The sequence below is a fragment of the Ascidiella aspersa genome, chromosome 3 (genome assembly GCF_963924565.1).
Source record: "Ascidiella aspersa chromosome 3, kaAscAspe10.2, whole genome shotgun sequence".
Classification (NCBI taxonomy): domain Eukaryota; kingdom Metazoa; phylum Chordata; class Ascidiacea; order Phlebobranchia; family Ascidiidae; genus Ascidiella; species Ascidiella aspersa.
The window spans coordinates 21,919,445-21,943,198 of record NC_139449.1 but is presented as its reverse complement, the minus strand read 5'-3'; the positions used below and the strand labels follow the sequence as shown (position 1 = coordinate 21,943,198).

At 35.5% G+C, this 23,754-nt stretch overlaps 3 protein-coding genes and 1 non-coding gene across 4 annotated transcripts; 2 read left to right on the top strand and 2 right to left on the bottom strand.

The window, feature by feature from the left end:
* Nucleotides 1-973: 973 nt before the first annotated feature.
* LOC146160829 (uncharacterized) lies at nucleotides 974-2,910 on the bottom strand. Its single transcript, XM_083385640.1, has 5 exons — nucleotides 2,752-2,910; nucleotides 2,184-2,260; nucleotides 1,766-1,902; nucleotides 1,518-1,629; nucleotides 974-1,184 (listed from the first exon to the last, which is right to left on the bottom strand). The coding sequence occupies exons 1-5, from the start codon at nucleotides 2,804-2,806 to the stop codon at nucleotides 1,071-1,073; spliced, it is 495 nt and encodes a 164-aa protein (XP_083241766.1). The 5' UTR covers nucleotides 2,807-2,910; the 3' UTR covers nucleotides 974-1,070.
* Nucleotides 2,911-7,233: 4,323 nt separating this feature from the next.
* LOC146160828 (dolichyl-phosphate beta-glucosyltransferase-like) lies at nucleotides 7,234-10,143 on the bottom strand. The gene is made up of 7 exons (XM_083384332.1): nucleotides 10,003-10,143; nucleotides 9,635-9,750; nucleotides 9,481-9,573; nucleotides 8,845-8,958; nucleotides 8,276-8,487; nucleotides 8,058-8,143; nucleotides 7,234-7,819 (listed from the first exon to the last, which is right to left on the bottom strand). Exons 1-7 carry the CDS (start codon nucleotides 10,136-10,138, stop codon nucleotides 7,710-7,712), a joined length of 867 nt encoding a protein of 288 aa, XP_083240458.1. The 5' UTR covers nucleotides 10,139-10,143; the 3' UTR covers nucleotides 7,234-7,709.
* A 4,555-nt stretch (nucleotides 10,144-14,698) lies between these two features.
* LOC146160826 (septin-11-like) lies at nucleotides 14,699-22,204 on the top strand. The gene is made up of 12 exons (XM_083384440.1): nucleotides 14,699-14,806; nucleotides 15,825-16,008; nucleotides 16,208-16,261; nucleotides 16,417-16,550; nucleotides 16,680-16,768; nucleotides 17,410-17,527; nucleotides 17,824-17,913; nucleotides 18,004-18,100; nucleotides 18,228-18,396; nucleotides 18,640-18,772; nucleotides 20,334-20,450; nucleotides 20,719-22,204. Exons 1-12 carry the CDS (start codon nucleotides 14,747-14,749, stop codon nucleotides 20,788-20,790), a joined length of 1,317 nt encoding a protein of 438 aa, XP_083240566.1. The 5' UTR covers nucleotides 14,699-14,746; the 3' UTR covers nucleotides 20,791-22,204.
* Nucleotides 15,606-15,680, top strand: Trnaa-ggc (transfer RNA alanine (anticodon GGC)). The gene has a single exon. It is a non-coding gene; the product is annotated as a tRNA-Ala (tRNA).
* Nucleotides 22,205-23,754: the final 1,550 nt, after the last annotated feature.

The window sequence follows — 23,754 nt, the reverse complement described above, 5'->3', positions numbered from 1 at the left end:
AGTTAAAAAAACCTTTGTTCTATTGTTTAGAGCAGTGATTCCCAAACTGTTTGCCGCGGCACACTAGTGTGCCTCGAGAGATTGTCAAGTGTGCCGCGAAACTTTTTGTAATTTCGGAAAAGAGAGATTTTTATTACCAATAAGCATATACGCAAGCATTTTAGACTTAAACACGCACTATTCATTGCCAGGTATTAATATTAAGACATTTACATATAGTTTTTCGTGTTTCAAGGGCGATTGTAAAATTACTCTATTGTTGTTCTGTTAAAAGTGTGTCGCGAAATAGCTAAGATTGTGTGCCGCGAGCCAAAAAAGTTTGGAAACCACTGGTTTAGAGTTTAAACGCGTAAATAACGTAAATGGTTTAGTTTGTTTCCATTTTTTTTTCCAGAATTGCGTATTTTTTCGATTGAACATTACGTAATATGTATAATATGTTTTTTAAAAGCTACATGTATTATATACTTATATAGGTTTTAAAAATTAAGTATAAGGAAAGTAAGCTTACCAGAAATATTGCACACAATCAAAATGCTCGCCTAAACTATACGTTTTGGATATTCTTAGCACTAAAGTTTGTAAAATGTGTTTGAAAAAAAAAAATATTTTACCCCGCGGCACACCTGGCATGGTCTCTTTGCTGAGCACTGGTTTATTGATCACTGATTTCTAGCCTTTACGTTTTGACGACAAAACACCATGAAACTGCTCCTCGCACTATATACTCACTAATTATTTTAAGTGTTGGTCACTCTTTGAAGACCAGTGTCACTATAAGAATTATTTATTGGTTTGTTTTGGATTATAAAATTATATCTTTCTCTTTCGTTATGAGTCTCAACTGGGAATTTAGCTAACTTATTTAAAAGAAATCGTGCATTCTTTAAAAACCAGTAAAAAGTAATCGAAGATAAAACTTGGGATCCTTGTTCTGTTTGAGTGTGTGTGTATAAGCTAAACACTGTTTCGTTGTTGGAGTTTATTGTCCGATTATATATAGATATATGTCATGTAGGCCTATTTACAGTATACTTGTTTTAATTGAGATGTTAAAGCAAAAGCTTGTTTTATTCGCAATGATTTGACTGGTCACTGTTTCCTTTTGAGATCATTTTTTGATAAGTTGCCTCATCCAAACTAACAATCCCGCAACATGCCTTTCGATTACCTGGAAGATGAATCTGAAAAGCATCGATATTTTATAAAAAAGTGTTTGTAAGTTAAACTGTTCTTGCAAACTTGTGTCATTAAGTAGGCCCATAAAACATGTAGCATGTGTTTGTTCACCCAATCAAAAGGTTAACATTGACTGGTGTATCTGTGTTACGACCATTCAAGTTAAACAACGACTACCGGTAAACAAATTACCATGCGAAATTAAACTATTAGAATCTGATATAGGAGTCTCATTTTTGGAACTTAACTTTCGGAGGAAATACAAATCATTACTATAAGCGACCATATTTTACGTAGTTAATGAATAGATCACTATACAAAATTAAACAGCAACTTACCTTAACGGAACGGCCTATTATGTCCTGAAGCGACAATCTGGGCAATATTTTGTCACTTTTTTGAATGACGCAATTTTGATTTGGAGTAAATCCGCCCAAGTCTCCGTCGGCCCTGTCATATAAATTAAAATGTGCGTCACTACTCACGGACTAATTTGAACGCATGAAGGAATATTGTTCGGTTTTTCCGTGCCATTATTTTTCGACAAAACAAACCATAAATAAATAATACACATTTGACCGATTACCCTCTGAAGTGATTGCCCAAGTTACTGCATTGACTCTGATCCAGGGCATTTTCGTGCACATGAATATTCACGCGATCCGAATTTGTTTTTCTACCAGTCTTTACGAACAAATCGACATGTACTGCTCTTTCGTTTGGCTGCACAACATCAATACATCGTTAAACATTCGCCCGGGCCTGAACGCAGCACGAATAAACTGCCATGACTTATGTTTTAATTTTCCTTTTAAGGAGAAATGCGGCAAAACAGCTACAGTGGTATCGATATGCAACATTTTTAAAGTTACGTTAACTTTAATTATAAAGGCATCGACGATATGTGATTTTGCGTTTAAAAAAAACAAGCCTGTGAAATCTGTAACTTTGAAATCGATGCTATCTTTATACTATATTTGGATCAATATGTTATTGCGTAACACCAGCTGCTTGAAGCATATGTGTCCCGTCGCGTCTCCATGAATCATGCAATGTCCGTAATGGTTGTCAGCATGGTGACCTATGTGAGAAATGTTTCTTATAAGAGGTATTGGAAATCATAAAAGCAAATAAACTCAGCATTACACATAATAAAATTTCAATAGGAAACTAATAGGATATACAGAGTGGGCCAAAAGTAGGCTTACAGTTATAGAAGGAGGTTTGGGTAAAAAAGTAAATTTATTGTTTTTGGGTTCTTCTCATACATCTTGTTCTTTACAACACCCCCAAAAAGAAATCCATTGGTGTCAGGTCAGGTGAGAGTGGTGGCCATTCAATGCTACCTCTTCTTCCAAGCCAACGCTGTGGAATAACTGTAAGCCTAATTTTGACCCACCCATAAGTTTAAACATCCACTTTCTGCTTCATTGGATTAGCAGTAAACTCAATTTATTTTTAACAGTATAAAAAATGCTGTTTTCGACGATCCTAAGCTAATATAGCCGAGCTGGTTTTTAGTAGTGTTTAAGTATGAAATGATAAAAAAACGCAAAAATGTAGGCAGCTTACCTGTCACACTATAGCACGCAAGCCATCCAAGTAAACCGATGATTTGGAGATACATTGTAATCCTCAGAAAAACACTCAACTAATGACTTCAACTTTATGATTAATACCTGCTAACACAATTGTTGGTCTTTTAATTATACGTACTTGTAAACATTTGACAGAGTTTTTAACTGCCCCCTGTCCTACAAAATTTGAAATTCACTTAGGTTCCTATCAACTGCTGGGTTTGATTTGCTTCGTGCAAAATATCCTAAAATAAATCTTGTTTCGTGCAGCAATAATCAAATTGTTTCCTTATTGTCGTGGCTTGGTTGTATTTTTCCGGTTACGCAGTTTATAACCAGTCCAAACTACCCAATTTGGCATTAGGTGAATAGCAAGCTGTTTGACAGCGACTATAGTTTGCCGACTGCTGCAAACAACAAACCAAGCAGTTAACTTCCCGTTAAGGTTTGCAATGGACAAACAGCAAGATAACTCTCGTTCAATTTCGCACGTTCTTGCTATATGTGCGTTTATTGACGTAGTCCGGGAAAGAGATATTATGACAGCATTCCCTCTAAGACAAACTAAGTGATAAAAAAGTTTTGCGTTTGAGCAAAGTCATATTAGTGCAAAATATTTGCTGGCTTCACATAAGGCACTACTTAAAGATATTTAGTGCTATAAAATCCACTTTTCCAAATTAGTGGTTTGTTTTTTGATACAAAGCCCTTAGCTGCTGATCTATATTTAACAACATCAGGTCACATTACCATGGACATTAATTTCACTAGGTGAGAATATTAGTGAGATATTTTGCAACTGGTGGGAAATCGTAATATTGTGATTTTTTATCGCTTGTCTTGGTGTTAATGCTGTTTTTTTCTTCTTTTTTTTTTAATTTGCAAGGGCAAGCGTCATACTTTTTATGCAAGTGTCGTTTCGCTTGGCCAAATATTTATATAAGAATGCGCTTATCAGGCAAAGGGGATTAAAAGAGAAAGTCATTGGGGGGTACGTCAAAGTATGTGCACGAGGCCTTAAATTTGCAAAAAAAGAAGAATGTAAAACTCCAAAGCATAATTTGATGGTATTCAGTAAATCAGAAATTAGGTAAGGGGGTTGCGGTGCAAAATAGTTTGAGAACCAGTGTCCCAGTCCAGGGCTTCTCAAACTTTCTTGCTCTGGGACTCCATTCTAGAAAAACAAAAAATATAATTCTATGAAACAACTCCTTGATGGGCATAACCTATACACGTGAATGATTTTTAAACAATTAGCGTAGGCTACAATCAAAATCACTGGTAATACGTGAGCCAGGCGTACTTTTGACAACCTTCGTGGCACTCGTACAACACGTTGGGAAGTAAACAAGGGGCGAGAAATCTAACTCTTCAACGTGGATTGATATAAGAAAATGCAGAACAAAGAACATTTAACAGTTTGTGAAGAGGATCAGCATTTGTTTTAATTCTAAATTCTAAATGCCGCTTCATAAAAATATGATGTGCAAAAGGAAAGAGTTTATCAACCCAAAAGTTTCATAAATCTGGGGGAGTCGCGCGGTTTGATTTTCTGAAGTCGGACTCGGGACTCTTTGGAAATTTTAAAGGTGAATAGCATAGGCCTATAGTGGAATATTTTCCAACCATGTATTGTGAGTGAATGAATTATACGACACCCCTATCAGTGGATTGCTCAATACCCACGTTTAGTCACGTAAATTGGCGGAATACAGGATGTAGAGTCATGGCCGGACTTGGAACTCGACGAAACCGTACATTTGACCGGAGTCGGACTCGGGACTCGGGACTCGGGAGTCCGACTCGGGTTATTTTTAACCGACTCCTCAGCCCTGGTGTGGATGAAATAAAACTTAATGTGGATGACAAACGTCATGCGGGTAAATGTGTGGATGAAAATGGTGCATTTTTATTATGTGGAATAGAATAATTAAATAAGCTGGTGTGCTCCCTTATGCGTTACAGGTACAGTAATCTATAGTCTCTCAGTGGTTCAATGCAGCTTAAGCTATCTATTTTATATCGGTTAAGGCTCACAGTTTTAATACACAAACCCTTTCGTTGTTATTTTACAAATAAATCTAGAGGTTGCGAACTTACTGTGCTTGTTTCGTGCGGATAGAAATTTTCCGAAATAAAAAACTGCGAACGGTTCTTTTAAAGGTTGAAAAGCACTGCTATATCAGAATAACAACCATATCGAGATGGACTAAACATCTGGTGTTGTACTTCTTGTTACACTAGGCAAAAAACCATCGTATAGCAAAAAAAACGTTGCTACTGTCCTAACTAGCATGTTAAGTACAAACTTGTTACATTAATATAACGAGTTTAGCGGGCCACGAGTGACAACATGGGCCGCAGATGTGACGCCCCTGGCCGATATAACAGTTTTGCCTATAGCAAGGGAATTTTTTCAGTGTCTTGTTGTATTGTCGCCTTTTCTATACACGGCAGGGATCTGCTTACCAATGAAATGAATCCGTGCTGCTTTTCTTTTTTAATAAGGGGAGGATGCCAATTCCATTTTTTTATATTGTAACCACGTCATGTAAAACAATTTGCGCACGCTTATTTATACTTCTGGTATGTTTGCGATTTGACGAAATTATTTCAGCCTGAAAAGGCGCCGTGCATAACCTGCCCACAATCAAAATAAATTTAGTGTGGAATATCGCCGGGTAAGTAGGCCTGAAAAGTTCTAACTCCCTGGTTAGACCAATAAACCACGCTAAAAAGCTTTCTGCCGATCTCCTGTAATCCAATAAAAAATGCTACAGCATTTGTTAACTATTTAGCCTCTTAATATTTGTGAGAATCCGAATTTGGAAATCATCCAATAACCTTGAATTATCAACCACGACAATAACACTTAAAACGACGCATCAGAGTTTCGCATAAAATTAGCAAATAATTAAATGTATGACCCACTTGTGCATTTTGTAAGGATTAAAGTCGTGTTTGTGACCCGCGCGATAAATAAGTTCGCCATCCCTCGCCTAGGCACTTAAACTACAAGGAACATGTAAGAGACTTGGGCAGCCATTGGCGTGTAATATCGCCGCATACCTGTCCTTATCTCCTTAAACTCTAGTTTAGGCAGAGTCACTCCATTCAGTTGATATTGCTCGTTGAGTATATAGTCACAAATTCGAAAACAGGATAAAATAACACGGTAAGCCTCTAGTATAAAAGCTGCATGAAGTCGAATAGCATCAAGTAGCCTGGAATCCAATCGCGACGCCGATAACGCTCGGTTCGGCTCTTGGTCACAATTCAGTGGACAACGGTTACGTGCATAGTGACGTCAAGTTGGGCTAAGCAGTCGGGAAAAATTACTTCCGAACGGTAAACCAGCGGTCGGCAAACTTATTTGTCACGGCCCAAAGCACTCTTTTCAGAGCTATTGAAGGCCCACTATGTACAATCACTACGAAAACAGTGGTGGATTCAGGATATTTGTTTTGAAAGTGAAATATTACACGGCGACTTGATGCCCAAAACAGTGTCATGCCATAACGCAAAACATACTATAAAACGAAAAATATACGCGCGAAGCGCAAAATTGTTTGCGTTTACATATAGTTTAAGTTGGCAAAAAATATAGTTCAAAAAGCTTTCAAGACAACATTTGGCACGTGGGTCTGAACCACGCAAAGAAAATTTAAAAAATCTAAGCCACACAAATTTTCAAAATAAAGTGCAATTAATGTACGGCTATCACGCGGCTCAGAACTACATGATAACACTAAGCTATTTAAAAGTTACTCGCGGTCCACCATAAACTGCCTTGCGGCCCACAGTTTGCCGACCACTACGCTACACAGTCAATATTGCTAATACTTTTATGTGCAAAATCGGCCAGGCCAATTTTTTTCGTGCAACAAAATATTATCCGTCTTCGCCTCATACCTGAATGAACACAAAATGAGGACAGATAGGCGATATATTTAAGTTGTATGATTTATTACTCTCAGCTGTTTACCTTTAAATGTCATTTTATAAAACACTACGCACCTTACCCTGTGCATTAAGTTACTTCTGCATGAAGGCCTGTTGTTCATAATCATTTACATAAATAGCCTACTATGCTGTTGTGTCACAGACAACAATCGATTTAATTTTAAATTAAAGTCACAATAAACTTTTGATGCATTATGCCGACTGTAGCGTCGTTAAGCGAACCCAATGTTACCGAACTCTTAAAGCTTAATTTTAATATCAAACCCACTTTACGGGTCGTATACACAAGGTTTATCTATTCAAAAAATTACAAAAAGGCCTAATCTTTAAAAGGTATTTAGAATAGGGCGAAGTCATAACTACCAAGGTACCCCGAATAAAGAGAGACACATAAAGTCGTGCGTATTTCTAAAATAAAACAATGCAATGTGAGAGAATACCTCACGATCTGTGAATGATATTTTTATTAAAACATATATTTTTTTTCAATATTCTAAAATTTTACTTTCCCTTCCGTTGCCAGGCGAAATTTATTTCCGAACATAGGGACGATACGTTAAAGGTTAAACAAATGTCAAAAGTTTGAAAAGCAAATAACCAACTAAAGTTACTAAATTTTATTGACACAAAATCTAAATACAAGTAAATGAAATTCAACTTTTATCAGAACATTATTTAGTTGCATAATAATATATAAATATTTACAACTAAATCTTTAATGGAGAATTTTTCAGAAACAAATGAAATAAAAAATATATAGTGCAATTAATTAAACGCAAACACGTTTTACAAAACCTACTACGAAATATAAATGTACTGCAAAACAAAAGGTATGAGCTACATTTTAGGCTGGTTGACAAATGTGTTTGGTAAAAGTTATTTTTTTAAGCTCACACTAGAAGTAGCCCTTCTTCAAGACACTTTAGGTGAATGTCCAATCTACCGAAGGCAACTTGCTTTGAAGATAAATTATCCACAGCAAGGTCGAACTCATTCTTGAGATTTCTTAATAGTCCAGTTACCAACAGCATAATGTAACCATATTAAAAAAATGTCTTTTCCCATTTGCAACCAGCTAAATAACGGAACAATTTTTGAACCTAAAAAGTAATAACAATATGCTTAAAAAACACGCCAATTTAGGTAATTATGGTAAATTTTTAATAGTAAATCCCTGTTTTTTTGTAAGTTTTTATAGGTTTTATACAATACTATAGGCTTATTTTTTTTAAATATGTAGAGAATCAAATGTATCCCATAATCAATGTTACAAGCAACTTAAAATGGGTGCCCAATATATAAACTGTTATATTTACTAGCCATTATATAGTAAATAACCTTCTATTTCAGTCCATTTCACAGCAACTTCAACAATGGGAATTTGAAGTTTTTCGGCAATATACAACATTTCAACATCAAAAGCCCTGAAAGAAATGGATTAAACTTGTATTAGAAAAAATCTTTATAAAACTGTCAGTTTATTGGTTTTTGTTGACAACAAGTATGCTAAGTAAAAATTTGAAATCTAAGTTAGGTATTACAATTTTATAGCATACCAGCGTTCAACATGCAAATTGGTAAAAATTGGAACCGCAGCAGCCCTAGTTAGCAACTTGAAACCACACTGGGAATCCTTGACGCTCCTCACACAAAGCAACCACACAATAAAGTGAAATCCTTTCATTAAAAATGTGCGAAAAACTGATCTGCTGGCAATGGATTCCTCTTCAAGGTGAGCTCTAGAGCCAACAGCAATTGCCATACCACTCTAGAAAAAAAAATGTAAAACTGGTAAATTTAAAGGCTAAAACAAAATATATATTTAACCCGGTCACATATATTTTATATCCTATGAAGGCTGCATATTAAATTTCCTTTAATATTTTACATTATGCACTAAATGTTTGCTTTAGAGGCAAGACAGCACACTGCTTTACCCAAGTTTGTTTTCATCTGTATTGTTTATAGAAGCGTTTAAAACTAGTACCACAAATACTTTTAGAAAAAATAATGCATGAAGCTTCATGTCATTTTTAGAAACTTAAACATAAACACTGTGCTGTAAATGCAGCCAGTTTTATGTTAGGGGAATTGTTGGAAGAGTATAGATATTTAAAAAAGTAACCTTGTTTGTATTTATTTCCTTTAACTTAGCTTCAACTTTTTGCAGGTCAGAAAAGCGTGTTGCACCATCTGCATCCACCATTAACAAGAGTTTTCCTCTGGCACTTAACATACCCTTAAAAGTTGTTTATGGTTCAGTAAATGTTATCTATTTGCATGTAATATATATAGTATTTGAAATAGCTTAGATCAGTAATTCTCAAAGCGTATGGTTCTTAAGTGTGGCGTGCAACTTTTTTGGTAATTCTAAGAACTGATTTGTATTTAAAATAGGCATGCAGCCAATTCTAAGAAATAACTGATTTGTATTTAAAATAGGCATGCAGCCAAGCATGTGAGACTTGAACAAACACGACCCATTAGATAGCTCAAAGTATTATTAGATTGAACTTCACCTTAACAAGTAGGCAGGTTGATTGTAAGTTATAATTGTACATGTTTTTGGTAAATTATGTGCCACAAATCTGTTTTGATTAGTTTAGTGTGTCGCAGGCTAAAATAGTTTGAGAACCACTGGTTTGGAGTATGTTTCTATGCAAACATTTAAAAAGTAAAATAAAAAAAAATGGTATTACTCTTTTACAAGAAATTATTAGACACATTTGAATGCAAAAAATTTTCACTGGGCTGCAGTTACCAAACGAACAGCTCCTCCTTTGCCTCTGTTTTTTTCCAGTGTTAAAACTCTTATTTTTTCTGGTCCATACTTTTTGGCGTAGTCATGACCAACCTAAATTTTAAGTCGAAAATTAAAGTCACAGTATAAAAGCTTGAATTTTTATGTATCTTACACAAGTTGTCTTATCACTGCTCCCATCATCAATAACGATTATTTCATATTTGTATTTCACATCCCTTGATTGCATGTCTTCTAAATATTCCAATGTCTCATCTAACATAGTTGGCACTGCAAAATAAATCAAATGTTTTTAATTTCCAAATGAAGTGTCTTAATTTGCATTTTTTACTTCAATTTTTTTTTTTAAATTACTTTTTGTAAATTGTTAAAAAAAATGATAATCCTGTTTGTTAAAGAATTTAGGACATTTTGAAAACGAGTAAGTGTGGAATTAAATAGTGAGTTATTAATATAAGGTGAAACTTTAAATAAGGACTAAATAGGAGTATGGTAGGATACAGATTTGCCCTATTTAATTACATCTCTCTTCTTCATTGTATGCTGGCACTATGACGGAGAGGTCAACACTTGCTTCGTCAAACAAGCTTGGAAATAGTTTTTTTTCCTTGTTAGCAATAAAGAACTTTTCAGATTCATATCGTGTAATCAAAGGCATATCTAATTTCTACAAATATTAATTTGTTTATCATGATAATTATTGTTTAACAGTGTAGATTAAAAAATGGAAAACAAAATGTGACAATACTGTAGAGCTAGCCACGAATCCTACCACTTTTGTACAGTAACAAAACGAGTTGTAAAAAATAAAATTGCACGAAATAAATAAATATAATTACAATAATTAGCACACCGACAGCTAATCCACACTTTAACACTTTATAATGTTAGCAATATAACCTCCCGGACAAATATGCTAGGATTCTAGACCAGCGCCAAAAGGGCCTAAGCACTTGAAAAAGCCCATGCCACATTTTGCAATTTATTTTTTACAGCACAGTTATAAAACACACAGGAGACGGACTTTTTTTTAAAAGTTTATAAATCTGTAAAAAATATTGACAGTGACACCTGCAGTAGTTGGTGACGCGTTCCTTTTGACATTACTGGGGATTTCCCTGTTTTATTGTGATAGAGAGAACAGAGATTTATATTACCATTTATTTGTGAATGGTCGTTCACGTATTTATAATTGTTTACTTCACGAGCCCCCGTAAATCTTTTACTACACGAGTCCAGAATTTTTTCGAAACAAGGATTTATTATGAGTGCTTTGTCAATTTTATTGTTAAAACTACCATTGGGAGGTCAGGGTGTTCTTGCATGTTACTTAAAACGCTCTACTGCGAACCGCGTGCAGAACAGCAAGCAAGCATAGGCGGGTTTGCTGTTATTGTATAATTTGTCCAGGCGGTATATTTTAAGACCTTAGTTTTAATAATTTATAACGGTCTGATTTTATTATTTTTCCCCAGGGGGCCGAGGGGCTCGGTTGAGAACCCCTGGTTTAGAGGATGTTTAACATCCTCTGTAAGGATCGCCAAGACCCGAAGGATCAACACAGCCACTACGTTTTGCTAGGATGAACTGCATGGATTCTAATTTACTTGAACTCGAAACCGTGGTTACACAGCTGGAGGTCGCGACCACCAAGGAGGCTACAATGGTAGCCTTGAGGAATACTATATAGGGTCGCCGTGTAATATTTCGTACAGGAAAAATTGATGAAGAAAAAAACAATAGGGGTTGTTGCCCTAGATGAGACCTTGCCTGAGTCGGGACTTGGCGATTACATCGACGTGCTATTAGGTAGCGCCAAGTATTAATTATGTTTTTAAGAAGCAACCAATAGTATCCATAATTTTACCACACCAACATTTCAGTAGGCTGACGGCGTTTTTCCAACATATCAATCTAATGAAAATAGGAGTATTTTTTTGCTAGTTTCATTGTTTTTATATCTATTTTATTTCATATTTGTTGAAGTTGTATAAAATTCATTTTTAAGTGATATGGGTAACTTAATACGAGGCCTACTTATACAAGTAAATTTTTTATATTATCTTGTACATATAAGCAGCTAGATATCTTTTTTATTGTGACAAAAAATGGACTAGCCATTACCTCTTTTAAACCTTTTATACGGTTTCCCTATCCATAAAATACGTTAAGAAATGCACCTGGTTAAAATGGAATCAACATGTTTGTAAGAAATATTGCAAATGCAGGTAAAACGTACTTCACTAAACAAAAACGATACCTAATCGCATTACAACAACATTATTGTTTAAAAGTCCACTAAAAAACAAACGAGCAAACAGAAAAGATTTGGCCTATAGGTCGTGTGTGTTAAGAGCTATATCAACACAGGTAGAATATTTGTATAATGTATCCAATGTAAAAATATAGACACAACACAACTAAAGTTCTAAGAGAGTCACTCTTTGCCACGCACTTGTCCCGTTAATCTAAAAATATTAATTTTCGCTTACCACTTCAAATTCGTTTTAAGATTCTTTGAAATTGTTCTAAACACGTTAGTTTTAAACTTATGTCAGTGTAGCAGGTGGAGTTAAAGTTGTTTTTAATGCTTGTAGTACAAATTGATCAATTTAAAACAACGGATTCTTCCTGTCCCATTTTGCTAATCACACTGTCCCATTATATAAAACTTGATTTCCAAAGACGGGACACAACAACGTTTTTTCTAAGAGAATTTAATAAAAAAGTTAAAAAGCTAGAGGCAAAGTTATAAGCCTAAGTGTTTTTAAGCGTTAAAATTATTGTTTTAACTGAGAACTACAATCTTTTGAAAAAAACGTTGTCCCATCACGGGCAACGTCCCTACATCAGGGAGTCGAACCGGAATCTAACCGAATCTTTATGAACCGGTTTGGGCCAATTTTTCCGAATCGTAACCGAACCTAAACCGTCTTTGTAAGAATTTCAGGAGCCGAACCGGAACTGCAACGAATATTTTGAAAGGACTTATTTTGAAAGAACCTAAACCAAACCCGTACCTGTCAAAAAATCGTTTCACTCCAGCATGACGTCACAAGTTGCATTTTTGCATTATGCTATGTTCAAATTTTTTTTTTAAAACGTTGCTTTAAAATTTTTCAGATATTTTAACAATGAACTGCTTGTATTTTAATACGTCACGAAACTTAAGTTTAATGCGAGTTAATTATTCTCTGCATTTATTGATTAACAATTTTACATTTACCGCAACTTTAATTGTATCCGAACCGGAACTTTATGAACCGGTTTTGAAATAACCATGGTCGAACTGGATCTGAACAGGAACTTTTGAATTGCTCCGAAACCGGAACTAAACCGTAGGCTATACCGAAATAATCCTTAAACTCGAATCCAACCTGAACCGGAAATATCAAACGGTTCACTCTCTGCAATACATATAACCAACATTTTAGAAAGTGCAAATTAACGCCAAGTGTAAAATTGTTTATGCGGAATCGGCTGCCGAGGACCAGTTCTGTTCTTGACGTCGTCACTATTGCGCCTGTTTCCAAAAAGAAAAAAATACCACTAAAACCGAAAGATAACAACCTAAACAGAACAAGAGCGGTGCAATAAAGAAATAGCCAAGCTATAATTTCGATTTATTTTATCCCCTTTGATTTGTTTTTAAAAGTTGCGCCACTAGTGGCTTGTGTTTATTTATTTTACTACTTTCCAAAGATATTTTATTGCAACGCCCATTGATTTTTCACAAGTTTTGCTTTCGAAGTTGTTGTGATTATTGTATTAACTACGAGGAATTTAAGTGTGGTCTACTATAGCAGGAAAGCTTTCAATGACATTATATTAATAAAGCATATTTCAGCTTTAATGCGAAAAATATTGTGTTAATCGATGTTTTTGTGAAATATTATTTAATTACTGTAGTAAATTTCGCTAGATTTTTTATTTTACATTTCCATAAACATATTTTTTAAAGTTGTTTTGGCAGGGATTCAGTTAATGTTTTACTTGTTTACAAACAGTGACATACCTAGTTTATTATGTTTAAAGAGGCAGGCAACTTAGTCGGCATTTTGTAACAAAACAATCCTATACCACTGGCATCCACTGTGGAAAGTATGGCAAGTGCACCCGCGAGTTTTTTTCAACCCTTTAACAGTGCACCCCGAAAAATATCTAAACTGCACCCCAAAGATGCAAAAAGCTTGTGCCGCATACATTTACAGTGCAATGTATGCAATACACAGTGCATTTGGAAAATCATAACCGAGGTGCACTTTTTTGACCTTTGTTGCACCCGGTCACCCGAATTTTTTCGGCCGTGCACCCGCGAGATCTCGTTGAAATCTGCCATACTTTCCAGACTTGACTGGCACTACTCCACCACCTTTTTTGCCGAAATTTAAGTAGAATTTACTACTTTAGCTGTGCACTAAAATTCCTTTAAACAAATTTTGGGTGTACACCTGCTGCATTATGTAGACTTTTGTACGCCCCATTTTTATGAAAGAGGCTATATTCATGCACTCGGACACCAAAGTATTTTTTTTATTGAGTGCACTGCACCTGAATAAGAGTATTGCACACCTAAATTTAAGTTTAATTGTGGTAAGACCTAAGATGGAAAAAAACAGGATTGCACACTTGAATTTAACATGATTGCATCCCAGTGCCTTGCCGCCAAAGATCTTTGACATGGAATGCTTGGCCAAACCAATGGCAGTGACGTCATTTGTAAATTACTGCCGGCCTAGTTAATTTACCCGACCTAGATAATTTACAATAAAAATAGCCATTTTTGGACTATATATCATAGGATTTTGTAAAAAAAATGGCTTGAGTCTTTGGTGGTCACAAATTATAGAATCACACCAGGATTTTTGGTGTCATGGAATGGAAACCAGGTCCATTGCATTTCAGTACCTTTCCGCCAAATAAATTTGGCGTGGAATGGCTTAACCAAAACCACGAAGTGACGTTATTTGGCGTGATTTATCGCCATTGTATAGTGAAAAATAGTATGTCTGTAATATATTCTCAGAATTTTGTTGTAGGATTCAGCCAAAAAAATGAATTTCAGAGTCTCTGGTTTCCAAAGATTATGCAACGCAGTTGAGATACTGGTACAATTGTAACTCGCTTAACATTGCTGAAGGATCACTAATACAATTCAGTGACTTGTTAAAAACATTTTTATTTTAATCTTAAAGTTAGGAAATAGGTACAACATTAGTAAACAGAATATAACATTAGTTGAGATTTTTATATTTAACTAAGAGCAATGGTGAAAATGGATGGTGAAGTTGTGGATAATGCTGCTGGAGATCACTATGATTATGCGGTAATCTATAAAACTAATCATTTGTTTTTTCTATATAACCCTAAAAATTACCTATCATTCTTTTTTTTTTGAAAATAATTTATAAAATCCTTACTTGGCAAAAGGCAACTGCTTTAAAACACTATGCTTTATATCTGTTCAACTTTTACTTGTTGGTAGACAAACATATTGATTCCAACACCTATTTTCCTAACCAGCAGTTGCACAAACCTTTTCTTTTGTTTTACCATAACGTTTGTTGTCAAACTGTTTATTAACAATTTAGGGATCATCTACTTTTCTTTAACATACTGCTAAGACCATGCCTAATTTGTGCAGTGCTAAAAAGCTTTATACCTAAAATACATAATAATACTCAATTTATATTATTTAAAAATATATTAACGGTAATAAAATATATTATTAACGGTAATAAAATATGCAATGAAACATATGTACACACATATATGTGTGCTTACAACTGAGATCTAGCCCTTCAAAAGCCATTGCAGACTCGTGAGTTCGAACCTCACTGCAGGCTAGTTGTTTTTCTAGTCTGCTGTGCTTGCATCATTGATCGACAGATTCGGTGAGTCTGCAATGGCTTTTCGGTGTACTAATAATACGTAAGCCGTTATCGTTGGTCAAAAAGCAGCTTCAGAAGGGCTAGATCTCAGTTGTAAGCACACATATATGTGTGTACATATGTTTCATTGTATTATGATATGATACTGGCGATCCCCTTCGTTATGAAGCTGCTTGTACTAACAGATTGAGCAAGCATTGGCGTATGGTTGTTTCTCGACTCGTTCCCTTCTGAGCCTGCATAGCTCAGTTGGTAGAGCGACGGTCCCGGCTTGACCGGAGGTCGTGAGTTCGAACCTCACTGCAGGCTAGTTGTTTTTCTAGTCTGCTCTGCTTGCATCATTGATCGACAGATTCGGTGAGTCTGCAATGGCTTTTCGGTGTACTAATAAAATATGCATTTCAAAATATCCTTCCCGAATTAGTAGCTAATGATGATTTACATATTTTACAGGATGGAATACCTGAGGAGATGAGAAACCTAAGTTTAACTGGGCATGTTGGCTTTGACAGCCTTCCCGATCAACTTGTTAACAAAGCGACAAACCAGGGTTTCTGCTTCAATATCCTCTGCATTGGTGAAACAGGAATTGGAAAGTCAACTTTAATGAACACACTCTTCAACACAAATTTTGAAAGTAATTTTAAATTACCAAATTGAAGTTTCATTTATAAATTGAATTGTTATTGGCATTAAACTTTATTCCTATATATTTCATGCTGATGAACAAATAAATTTAGCTTTAAGTAGTTAATAATATGTGTTTTGTGTGATGTTGTTACAAAAATATCATGTATACCATGTACAGTGCCTATACAATGCAAAATCTTTTACAGATGAGCCTCAGCACCACAACATGCCTGGAGTAAAGCTAAAAGCAAACACTTATGGTAGTTTTTCTATTTGAAGTTTATAGATATATCTGTAGTGGGAAGCACATTTTTGTCATTAATGCTTTGTTTGTTCATTAATTAAAATATCCTAATCCAGTAGACTTTTTTGTTTTACTTTCTCACCAAACATACAAATTACGAATATACTTTAGAGCTACAAGAAAGTAATGTAAGGCTGAAGTTGACGATTGTTGACTCTGTTGGTTTTGGTGATCAAATTAACAAAGAAGATAGCTTCCAACCTGTTGTTGAGTACATTAATCAACAGTTTGAAAACTACCTCCAGGTATTTATCATATAGATATTAAGTCCATGGTATGCAGAATTTTACAATTGTTATGCATACTTATGAGTTTTTGCACTATTTGTAACAATTCTTTGTTTTACAAAGTAAAATTCAACTAATTAATTTCAGGAAGAGCTTAAAATATGTCGTTCACTTTTCAATTACCATGACACCAGGATCCATGCCTGTCTTTACTTCATTTCACCAACAGGCCATGGGTAAGTTTACTGCTATAATTAGGTCGTGGAAGGACACATCTTTATTACCTGGCCATGGAGCCTAGTCCAGTTTTTATTGGTACTATGATTATATTGCAGTTATCAGCTCATATAACTGCCAGTTTAGCCCTGAGGCACATATTTTATGAATTATGACCTTTTATTTTTATGAAGATATGTAGATCAGAAGTACTGAATGAAGCATGTTGTATATATCAATGATTGTGTTACCCTAATCTCATTAGTCAGGTTTTTTATGGATAGAAAATCAGAAACAGCTATTTAAGTTTGAAAACATGTTCTTAAGTTAAACCTTACTATGTCTTTAAACATTCTTTTGCTGAGAACTTTTTGCCTGGCTTAAATACAAACTAGTCCATGTCCATACACGAACTATGTGACTGAAATATCCATCACAACATTAAATAGCAAGTTTTTTTATTTGTTATTCAAAAAACGTATTGCTAAAAATAAAATTATTTTTAGAATGTAAATATTTGTTACAAATTGCCAACTAGGTTTAAGCAATAAACATTGAAATACATATCTGATTGATAGTTACTAAAAACGAACACCTGCTAAGCAGATTGAGTGGGTGCTTTATCATAAATTATTAAATAAAATTTATGTTTTAATTTCAGCCTAAAGTCACTTGATCTGCTTACAATGAAAAACTTGGACAACAAGGTTAATATTATCCCAGTCATAGCCAAGGCTGACATTGTATCCAAAAGTGAACTACACAAGTTCAAGATTAAGGTCAGCAATGCTTTCTGTTTGCTAATTCACATTAAAGTGCTAAAACTGTTATGTAATTATCCTAATTGTAAATACATGCTTGAAAGTAAATTAGCCAGAACAACCTTTCTCTTTTCAGTCCTCCATTTCTGGAATGTTAAGAGGAATTACATTTTTAAGTAGATTTGCCTATGTTTTGTTTCATTCAATATGAAAACAATAGGGAGATGTGCTAAATGCCTTTACTAAGTGTGATTTAATATTGGTTTGGTTGTTAGCCTAGAAGTCATTACTTACTCTAATTGATCATTGATTAGATCATGAACGAATTGGTTGGAAGTGGTGTCCAAATATATCAGTTTCCCACAGACGATGAAACTGTTGCGGAGGTCAATGCTTCCATGAATGTAAGTGCTATTAAGTAACATCACTAGAACAATAAAGGTAGACTTTGGTCTAACATTTCACCAAGTTACTATGTAGTTCATATTTTTTAGAGTCACCTCCCATTTGCAGTTGTGGGAAGCACCGAAGAAATCAAACTGGGAAACAAAATGGTTAAAGCAAGACAATACCCTTGGGGAACTGTGCAAGGTAAAGATTTTATAACAATATTATTGGGTATCAATCACCTAATTTGCCTTTTTTATCTATATGTCCCATCACTTTTGTTTTATCAATAAAACTTACAGTTTTAAGCTGAAAATATTTAAATTTTTAGTTGAAAATGAGAATCACTGCGACTTTGTTAAGTTGCGAGAAATGCTTGTACGTGTTAACATGGAAGACCTGAGAGAAAAGACCCACAGCAAGCACTATGAGCTTTACAGACGATCAAAACTCACAGAGATGGGCTTCATGGATGAAACCACAGGAGGCAAAGACTTCAGGTAAGTAATTTCTGTTACCTAAAATATGCAGGATTTCTGAAAAGACTGTCACACAGAGGCCCACAAGACAATCTCAAACATTTTTTCGTAGCCTTGATTTAAGTTTGTTTTTGTTTTTTTTTCCAATTCTAAAATCTCAGCTACATGCCTGTTTGTATTAGGTATGTTTTTGTTCAACATGTAATGGTTGGTTCCTTATCTGTAAAAAGACTAGTGAAAAAAGTGTTACCTTTTGGCTTACAGTTTACAAGAAGTTTATGAAGCAAAGCGTAGTGAACATCTCAATGAACTTCAGAGGAAAGAGGATGAAATGAGGCAAATGTTTGTTATTCGGGTTAAAGACAAAGAAGGGGAACTGAAGAAATCAGAAAAAGAGGTAATAAAAAATAACTAAGCTAAGTCATTTAAATTGATTCCTGTAAAAAATGTCATGTTTCATCTTAAAACTAATCTGACATGCTGGCTTGTTGGAAAACGATTACATTTGGTCAACTACTATTTTTTTGCCATTTTTAATTTGCTACATACATGAATTGAACCCATGCCACCTCCAAGATATCTATATTTACACCGTTACGCATTTCACTCGTCAATTGCGGGTTACCCAAGTAAGGAGTTTATAAACTGCAAGACGTTTCCTGTTGTATGACACGACTATGTAGTGGCGGAGATTGAAAGATGATGGATTTACTATTGATTAAACCGAACTGTATTACTATGTTATGCATTGGTAATATAAAAAGCATAAAACAGATTTAAAGCTATATAGAGATTGGAAAACAAAATGAAAAATGATTCTTTTATTTTTGACTGTTACTTCAACTAAAATTCTATTCTGCAACTTACATGGATAGGTTAACATGAAAACTGACACATTGTCTATTTTCATTAGTTTTTCTTGGTTAGCTTGTTCTGGTGTAAAAGCGTAGCCAGAAAGCTTATATATAAAATTTAAACCCACTAAAGTTTAGCATGGTACTATCATCATCTAAACCAACAGTTCGCAATTTTCGGAGAGAAAACTTGACCCTAATTGTTTCATACGCCTGTAGAATTATAGTGGAAACACCAGAGGACTACATAGCAATCTCAACGAAAACGCCACACTAAATTAACTGGCTTAATCACCGGATTTGCACATGTTAACTACATAAAGACTGAAGAGCCTACCGCTTTACGATCCTGCCTTATATTATTATTTACGAAAAATATTGTTTGGGAAATCGTTTAAAGGCAAAACATCTTTAGGCGCAAATAGTTTTCGTGTCTTAAATTTTGAAATCGTCTATTTGAACTGTTAACCAAAGTTTAATCAATGTCTCAGATAGTGCATGTGATTGATTTACCTATTCGAATAGAAGCATCGTATGTAGAATTTCTCTTAACAACGAGGGTAAAAAGATAGAAGAGTGTTTGGGTTTCTAATTTCCCGTTTTCTAATTCATATTTATAAAACGCTCCCAAACCAGTATAGAAAAACTGCACCTTTCCATCATAATCAAATGTATTTTAGGCAGTTTGAAATGTGCTTGTAATTAAAAATATGTTTAGTTTTATGCGGCACCTGCTGCGGTTCTTACACTCGTCAATAAAAAAAACAATTAACGAATAGCAGCTGACGGAGTAATGCCCATAGGGTTGACGCGTCATGCATTGCCAATTCCACTTGCAATAATGATAATAAACTCTTTCCTTCACTGTTGGTCTATAAATAAAATATATACTGGTTTCACGGCCAATCCTAAAGCACTCGGGAGAAAAAAAATTGCTTGACTCAAACATTAAAAACATTTTAGCTTCGGGACATGAGTTAACCTCCAGATTCAATCGTCTTTAAAATGTATTCAAACTAGATTTCCTAGTAACCTTGATCCCACACCGACCCATAGCTTTTGGTGTATTTTTACACGCTGACTGTTTTTTATTTTAAACTACAGCTGCACGACAAATTCGACAAGCTTAAAAAGATGCATCTTGAAGAAAAGAAAAAGCTTGAAGATAAGAAAAAGTCTTTGCAAGATGAAATTGCCGTTTTTGAAAAGCGGAAGCAACAGGTAAATTATTTTTTTAAATATATTTGTTTTTTTGTGTGCTCATTTGTTCGAGGTGACATTAAAAGTAAAAAGGCCATTTTGTGAATAAAGTCAGGCAATTGGAGTGCTCATGGTAGTAAGTTGCCTTCAAATAACGTATCGTATTGTACAGCTGTATAGCTAAATATCGCTGAATTTCACGTTTCTTCTCCAATCGCTATTAGTGCCTTTACTTACAAGTAATCTCCGCGTTTGTTTGACTTTACGAAAATCCTTTGCTTTGTGAAAGGTGGAAATGCAGCATTACGCGCAGAAGGATCACCTATCTCAGAGTCAGAACAAAGCGGGAAAGAAGAAGTGAATGAATGTTGGAAAAGTCCTTATTTGGACTGTTCTCATGCAGTATCCTTCATCAAGTCTTCCCGAAAACTTTTAAAGTCCAATCAATCATCTACACCTAAAAACACATCGAGCGAGACTCTGCGACATCTTACCATTTTTTTCGGCGATTGCGTTTTGCATACCGATAAACATTTTGTTTCGACACTCCTGAGTATTTGTTCCGACCAAGCCTAACGCCCACATTTGCCGCCTTTTTTATGTTTTACTTCATTCCGAGCCTATTTGGTACCCAAGTTGAAAACGAGCAAACTTTTGGAAAAAGATGGCACTGTATAAAGACAAATAGTTTTACTAAATTTTGGTTTATTTGTCATGCCCTCTACTTTCACTGTTTCTCTGTAAAAACTTCGACCAGCTTACTATTCTAGCACTGCTGGGCTGCAAAGTCACATCATGTCGCTTGGTGTTACTTTACGTTTCCGCGGTCTACAAACCCTTTTGATTTTCATTCTCGATTTACGAAACTTTGTTGTAAGTGTTGCTACCTGTCGGGCAGACCTTTAATTGCAATATTACAATGGTTTTTAAACTTTTTTACATCGCAAACCCCTTTTGCGTCCATAACATAATTACGGGCCTTCAATTACAAAAATAAAATTGCATAAGCTACAATGAATAAGCCGGATGTGGTCGAGCTAAAAATTATCAGCTAACCAATTTAAAAGATGTAGAGCGGACAACTTTCTCACGGACCACTTTTATTCCACACTTGCCTTGAAGAGGCGTTTTCTATTCACGTTCACTTTTCTTCTATCCGTTATTTCATCATTACCTAGTGGAAAAGCGTTATTTTATGCCGAGGATTTTCGAAAGACACCGCTAGACAAGGGGAAGGAAGTAATACTCACGGCGACGATTCCCTTTATTTTTCCTGGTCTTACCTATAGACTTCTTGTTTCCTCGCACGGTTTCCCTGCAAGTGCCTGCTATCTGTTTGGGCGGAATTGTTTCGCTGCTTGGCTTTGTATAAGTGTCAGATTCACATCATTTAACAAGCCTACGGGCAATATAGGTTAAATCTGAACGTTTTTTAACATCACTCAAAATATTTAGCGCCTTTTTCTTGGTATTATACATTTTCGCAGTTATTAAGGCACCGGATTATATATAACGTTACTTCGTGTTTTGTTTTTTCGTTTTCAACCGTACCACTTACTGTAATAACCTTGCCTTCTCTCTGCTATCTGCTGCATGCCTTGCGCCACTAACAAGTATTTATCAACGATCATCACCACCAACTTGGGGGCACAGCGATTGTATTTTGTCGCCCTTTTAAATAACGTTCACTCGTAACCCTCTATCTACCAACAAAATAAAATAAACTGTATAAAAAATAAACGGAAGTAATCTACCTGCTTTGGCAGCAATCGCTATTTTTAAGTCAAAGTTTTTTTCTCGAAAAACAGCATAGGCCTAATAGATACACATTCAAGGAATTCATTTTAAAGCATTCCAATTAGGAAGAAAGCGATGTTGTGTAACATTTTTTTGCCATTTTGCTAAAGGAAATCGGATTTGAATCTATATAGGATTTCCAGGTCGACTGGTAATTTAATGGTGGTTCCTGCTAACGTTGAACTGTAATGATTTGACCTGTAAATGTTAATGACTTTTTTAAAATATGCTTTGCCCAGTCTGATCCCCGAGCTGCAAATTTTAGGAATTTACGCTGTCCAAACAGTACTGAATTGACGCTATAAATTAGTGTCTTGTTAAACCGACCCCCGTGGATGATAACCAGGTAAACATACGGGTTTATTTGAGAATCGTTAGTTTTTCTTGAAAAAAAGTTGTTCTTTGCTTGGAATGAACGACTTGTATAAATAGAATGCCGCAGACAAAATCCGCATTTATAACGGACACACCCATACGTAATTTTACGTGACATGAGCTCAAGTAGCAAAGTTTTGTTCCCTAAACATTTAGCTCCGCCAGTGCTTGCGTTTACCAGAGAGGGAGCGAGCCCAAAGTACTTGCGCAAGCATTATGTTCGCGAAGACGACAACTACGAGCCGTTTTCAAGTCCAAAGGAAGGTTATTGTGGAACATTTGGATTTGAACAAAAAAGTGTTAAATGGGACTCCGTCGATCGGGCAAATTGTGCTGTCAACAGCAGTTCAATGCAGACTACGCCATCGTGAGTTTTATAGCCTAGATTTTTACGACCGAAATGCGCCAAGATTGCAAGCAGGTTTAGCTACGTTTTGTCTGCAATCGGGACCTGTTAGGATTTTACCTTTTTCGTTGTTATGCAGACGGCGTGCATGCCATAAAAGGCGGGCTTCCATTGCTGCTGTTGGCACCGTTGGAAATTCGCTGCATCGATCCACCGATTTAACAGCGATAGTACATCTACCTGGAGTAGGCCTATGTGAATGGTAATAACCCTTACCTCGTGTTGTTTATTGTAGTAGATTGAACTAGTAGTACAGCCAGGCAGCCTTCATGGTAACGGCTGAGTCATGACGATTTTCGGAAGCTACTGTGCCTGTGTTGCGGAAACGTTTGAACGCTGTGTAGACCCTAATGTTCTAAAGTATAAGGCTATATGTCTGTTACAAGTATAGTTGACCTTTGTCGACATTTAAAACTTTAGATTATTCCAGCAGATATTTCAATAAATTTTAGGCCAGCATTTAACTACCGTGCTGCGCACATACGTAAACACTGCAAGAAATCGATAGATGACTTGTCCTGGGCAGAATAACGCGACATACAACAACTATAAATATTTTACCTGTGTTTTTCAGGCGTAGGTCCAAAGACGATAGTGTACTTTCCCCAACAACGGGTGAGGACTGTTCATTAGGACAGTCATCGGCACTGGTTGCTCGTTCGCGTCCACGACGCAGCAGTGTTTTTGCTATCAATCATTCAAGCCAGGCCTCACAACAGCAAACGAAAGCAGTCTTACTGCAGTCAC

Coding starts and splice junctions, on each gene's coding strand:
- LOC146160828 (XM_083384332.1), bottom strand. CDS start 10,138: ATGCCTTTGATTACACGATATGAATCTGAAAAGTTCTTTATTGCTAAC. Junction 9,574..9,634: donor GCAGTGATAAGACAACTTGT/GTAAGATACATA, acceptor CTTAAAATTTAG/GTTGGTCATGACTACGCCAA. Junction 8,959..9,480: donor AAGGAGGAGCTGTTCGTTTG/GTAACTGCAGCC, acceptor ACAACTTTTAAG/GGTATGTTAAGTGCCAGAGG.
- LOC146160829 (XM_083385640.1), bottom strand. CDS start 2,806: ATGTATCTCCAAATCATCGGTTTACTTGGATGGCTTGCGTGCTATAGT. Junction 2,261..2,751: donor TGCGTGCTATAGTGTGACAG/GTAAGCTGCCTA, acceptor TTTCTCACATAG/GTCACCATGCTGACAACCAT. Junction 1,630..1,765: donor TTGGGCAATCACTTCAGAGG/GTAATCGGTCAA, acceptor TTTATATGACAG/GGCCGACGGAGACTTGGGCG.
- LOC146160826 (XM_083384440.1), top strand. CDS start 14,747: ATGGTGAAAATGGATGGTGAAGTTGTGGATAATGCTGCTGGAGATCAC. Junction 16,551..16,679: donor AGTTTGAAAACTACCTCCAG/GTATTTATCATA, acceptor AATTAATTTCAG/GAAGAGCTTAAAATATGTCG. Junction 17,914..18,003: donor AGGTCAATGCTTCCATGAAT/GTAAGTGCTATT, acceptor CATATTTTTTAG/AGTCACCTCCCATTTGCAGT.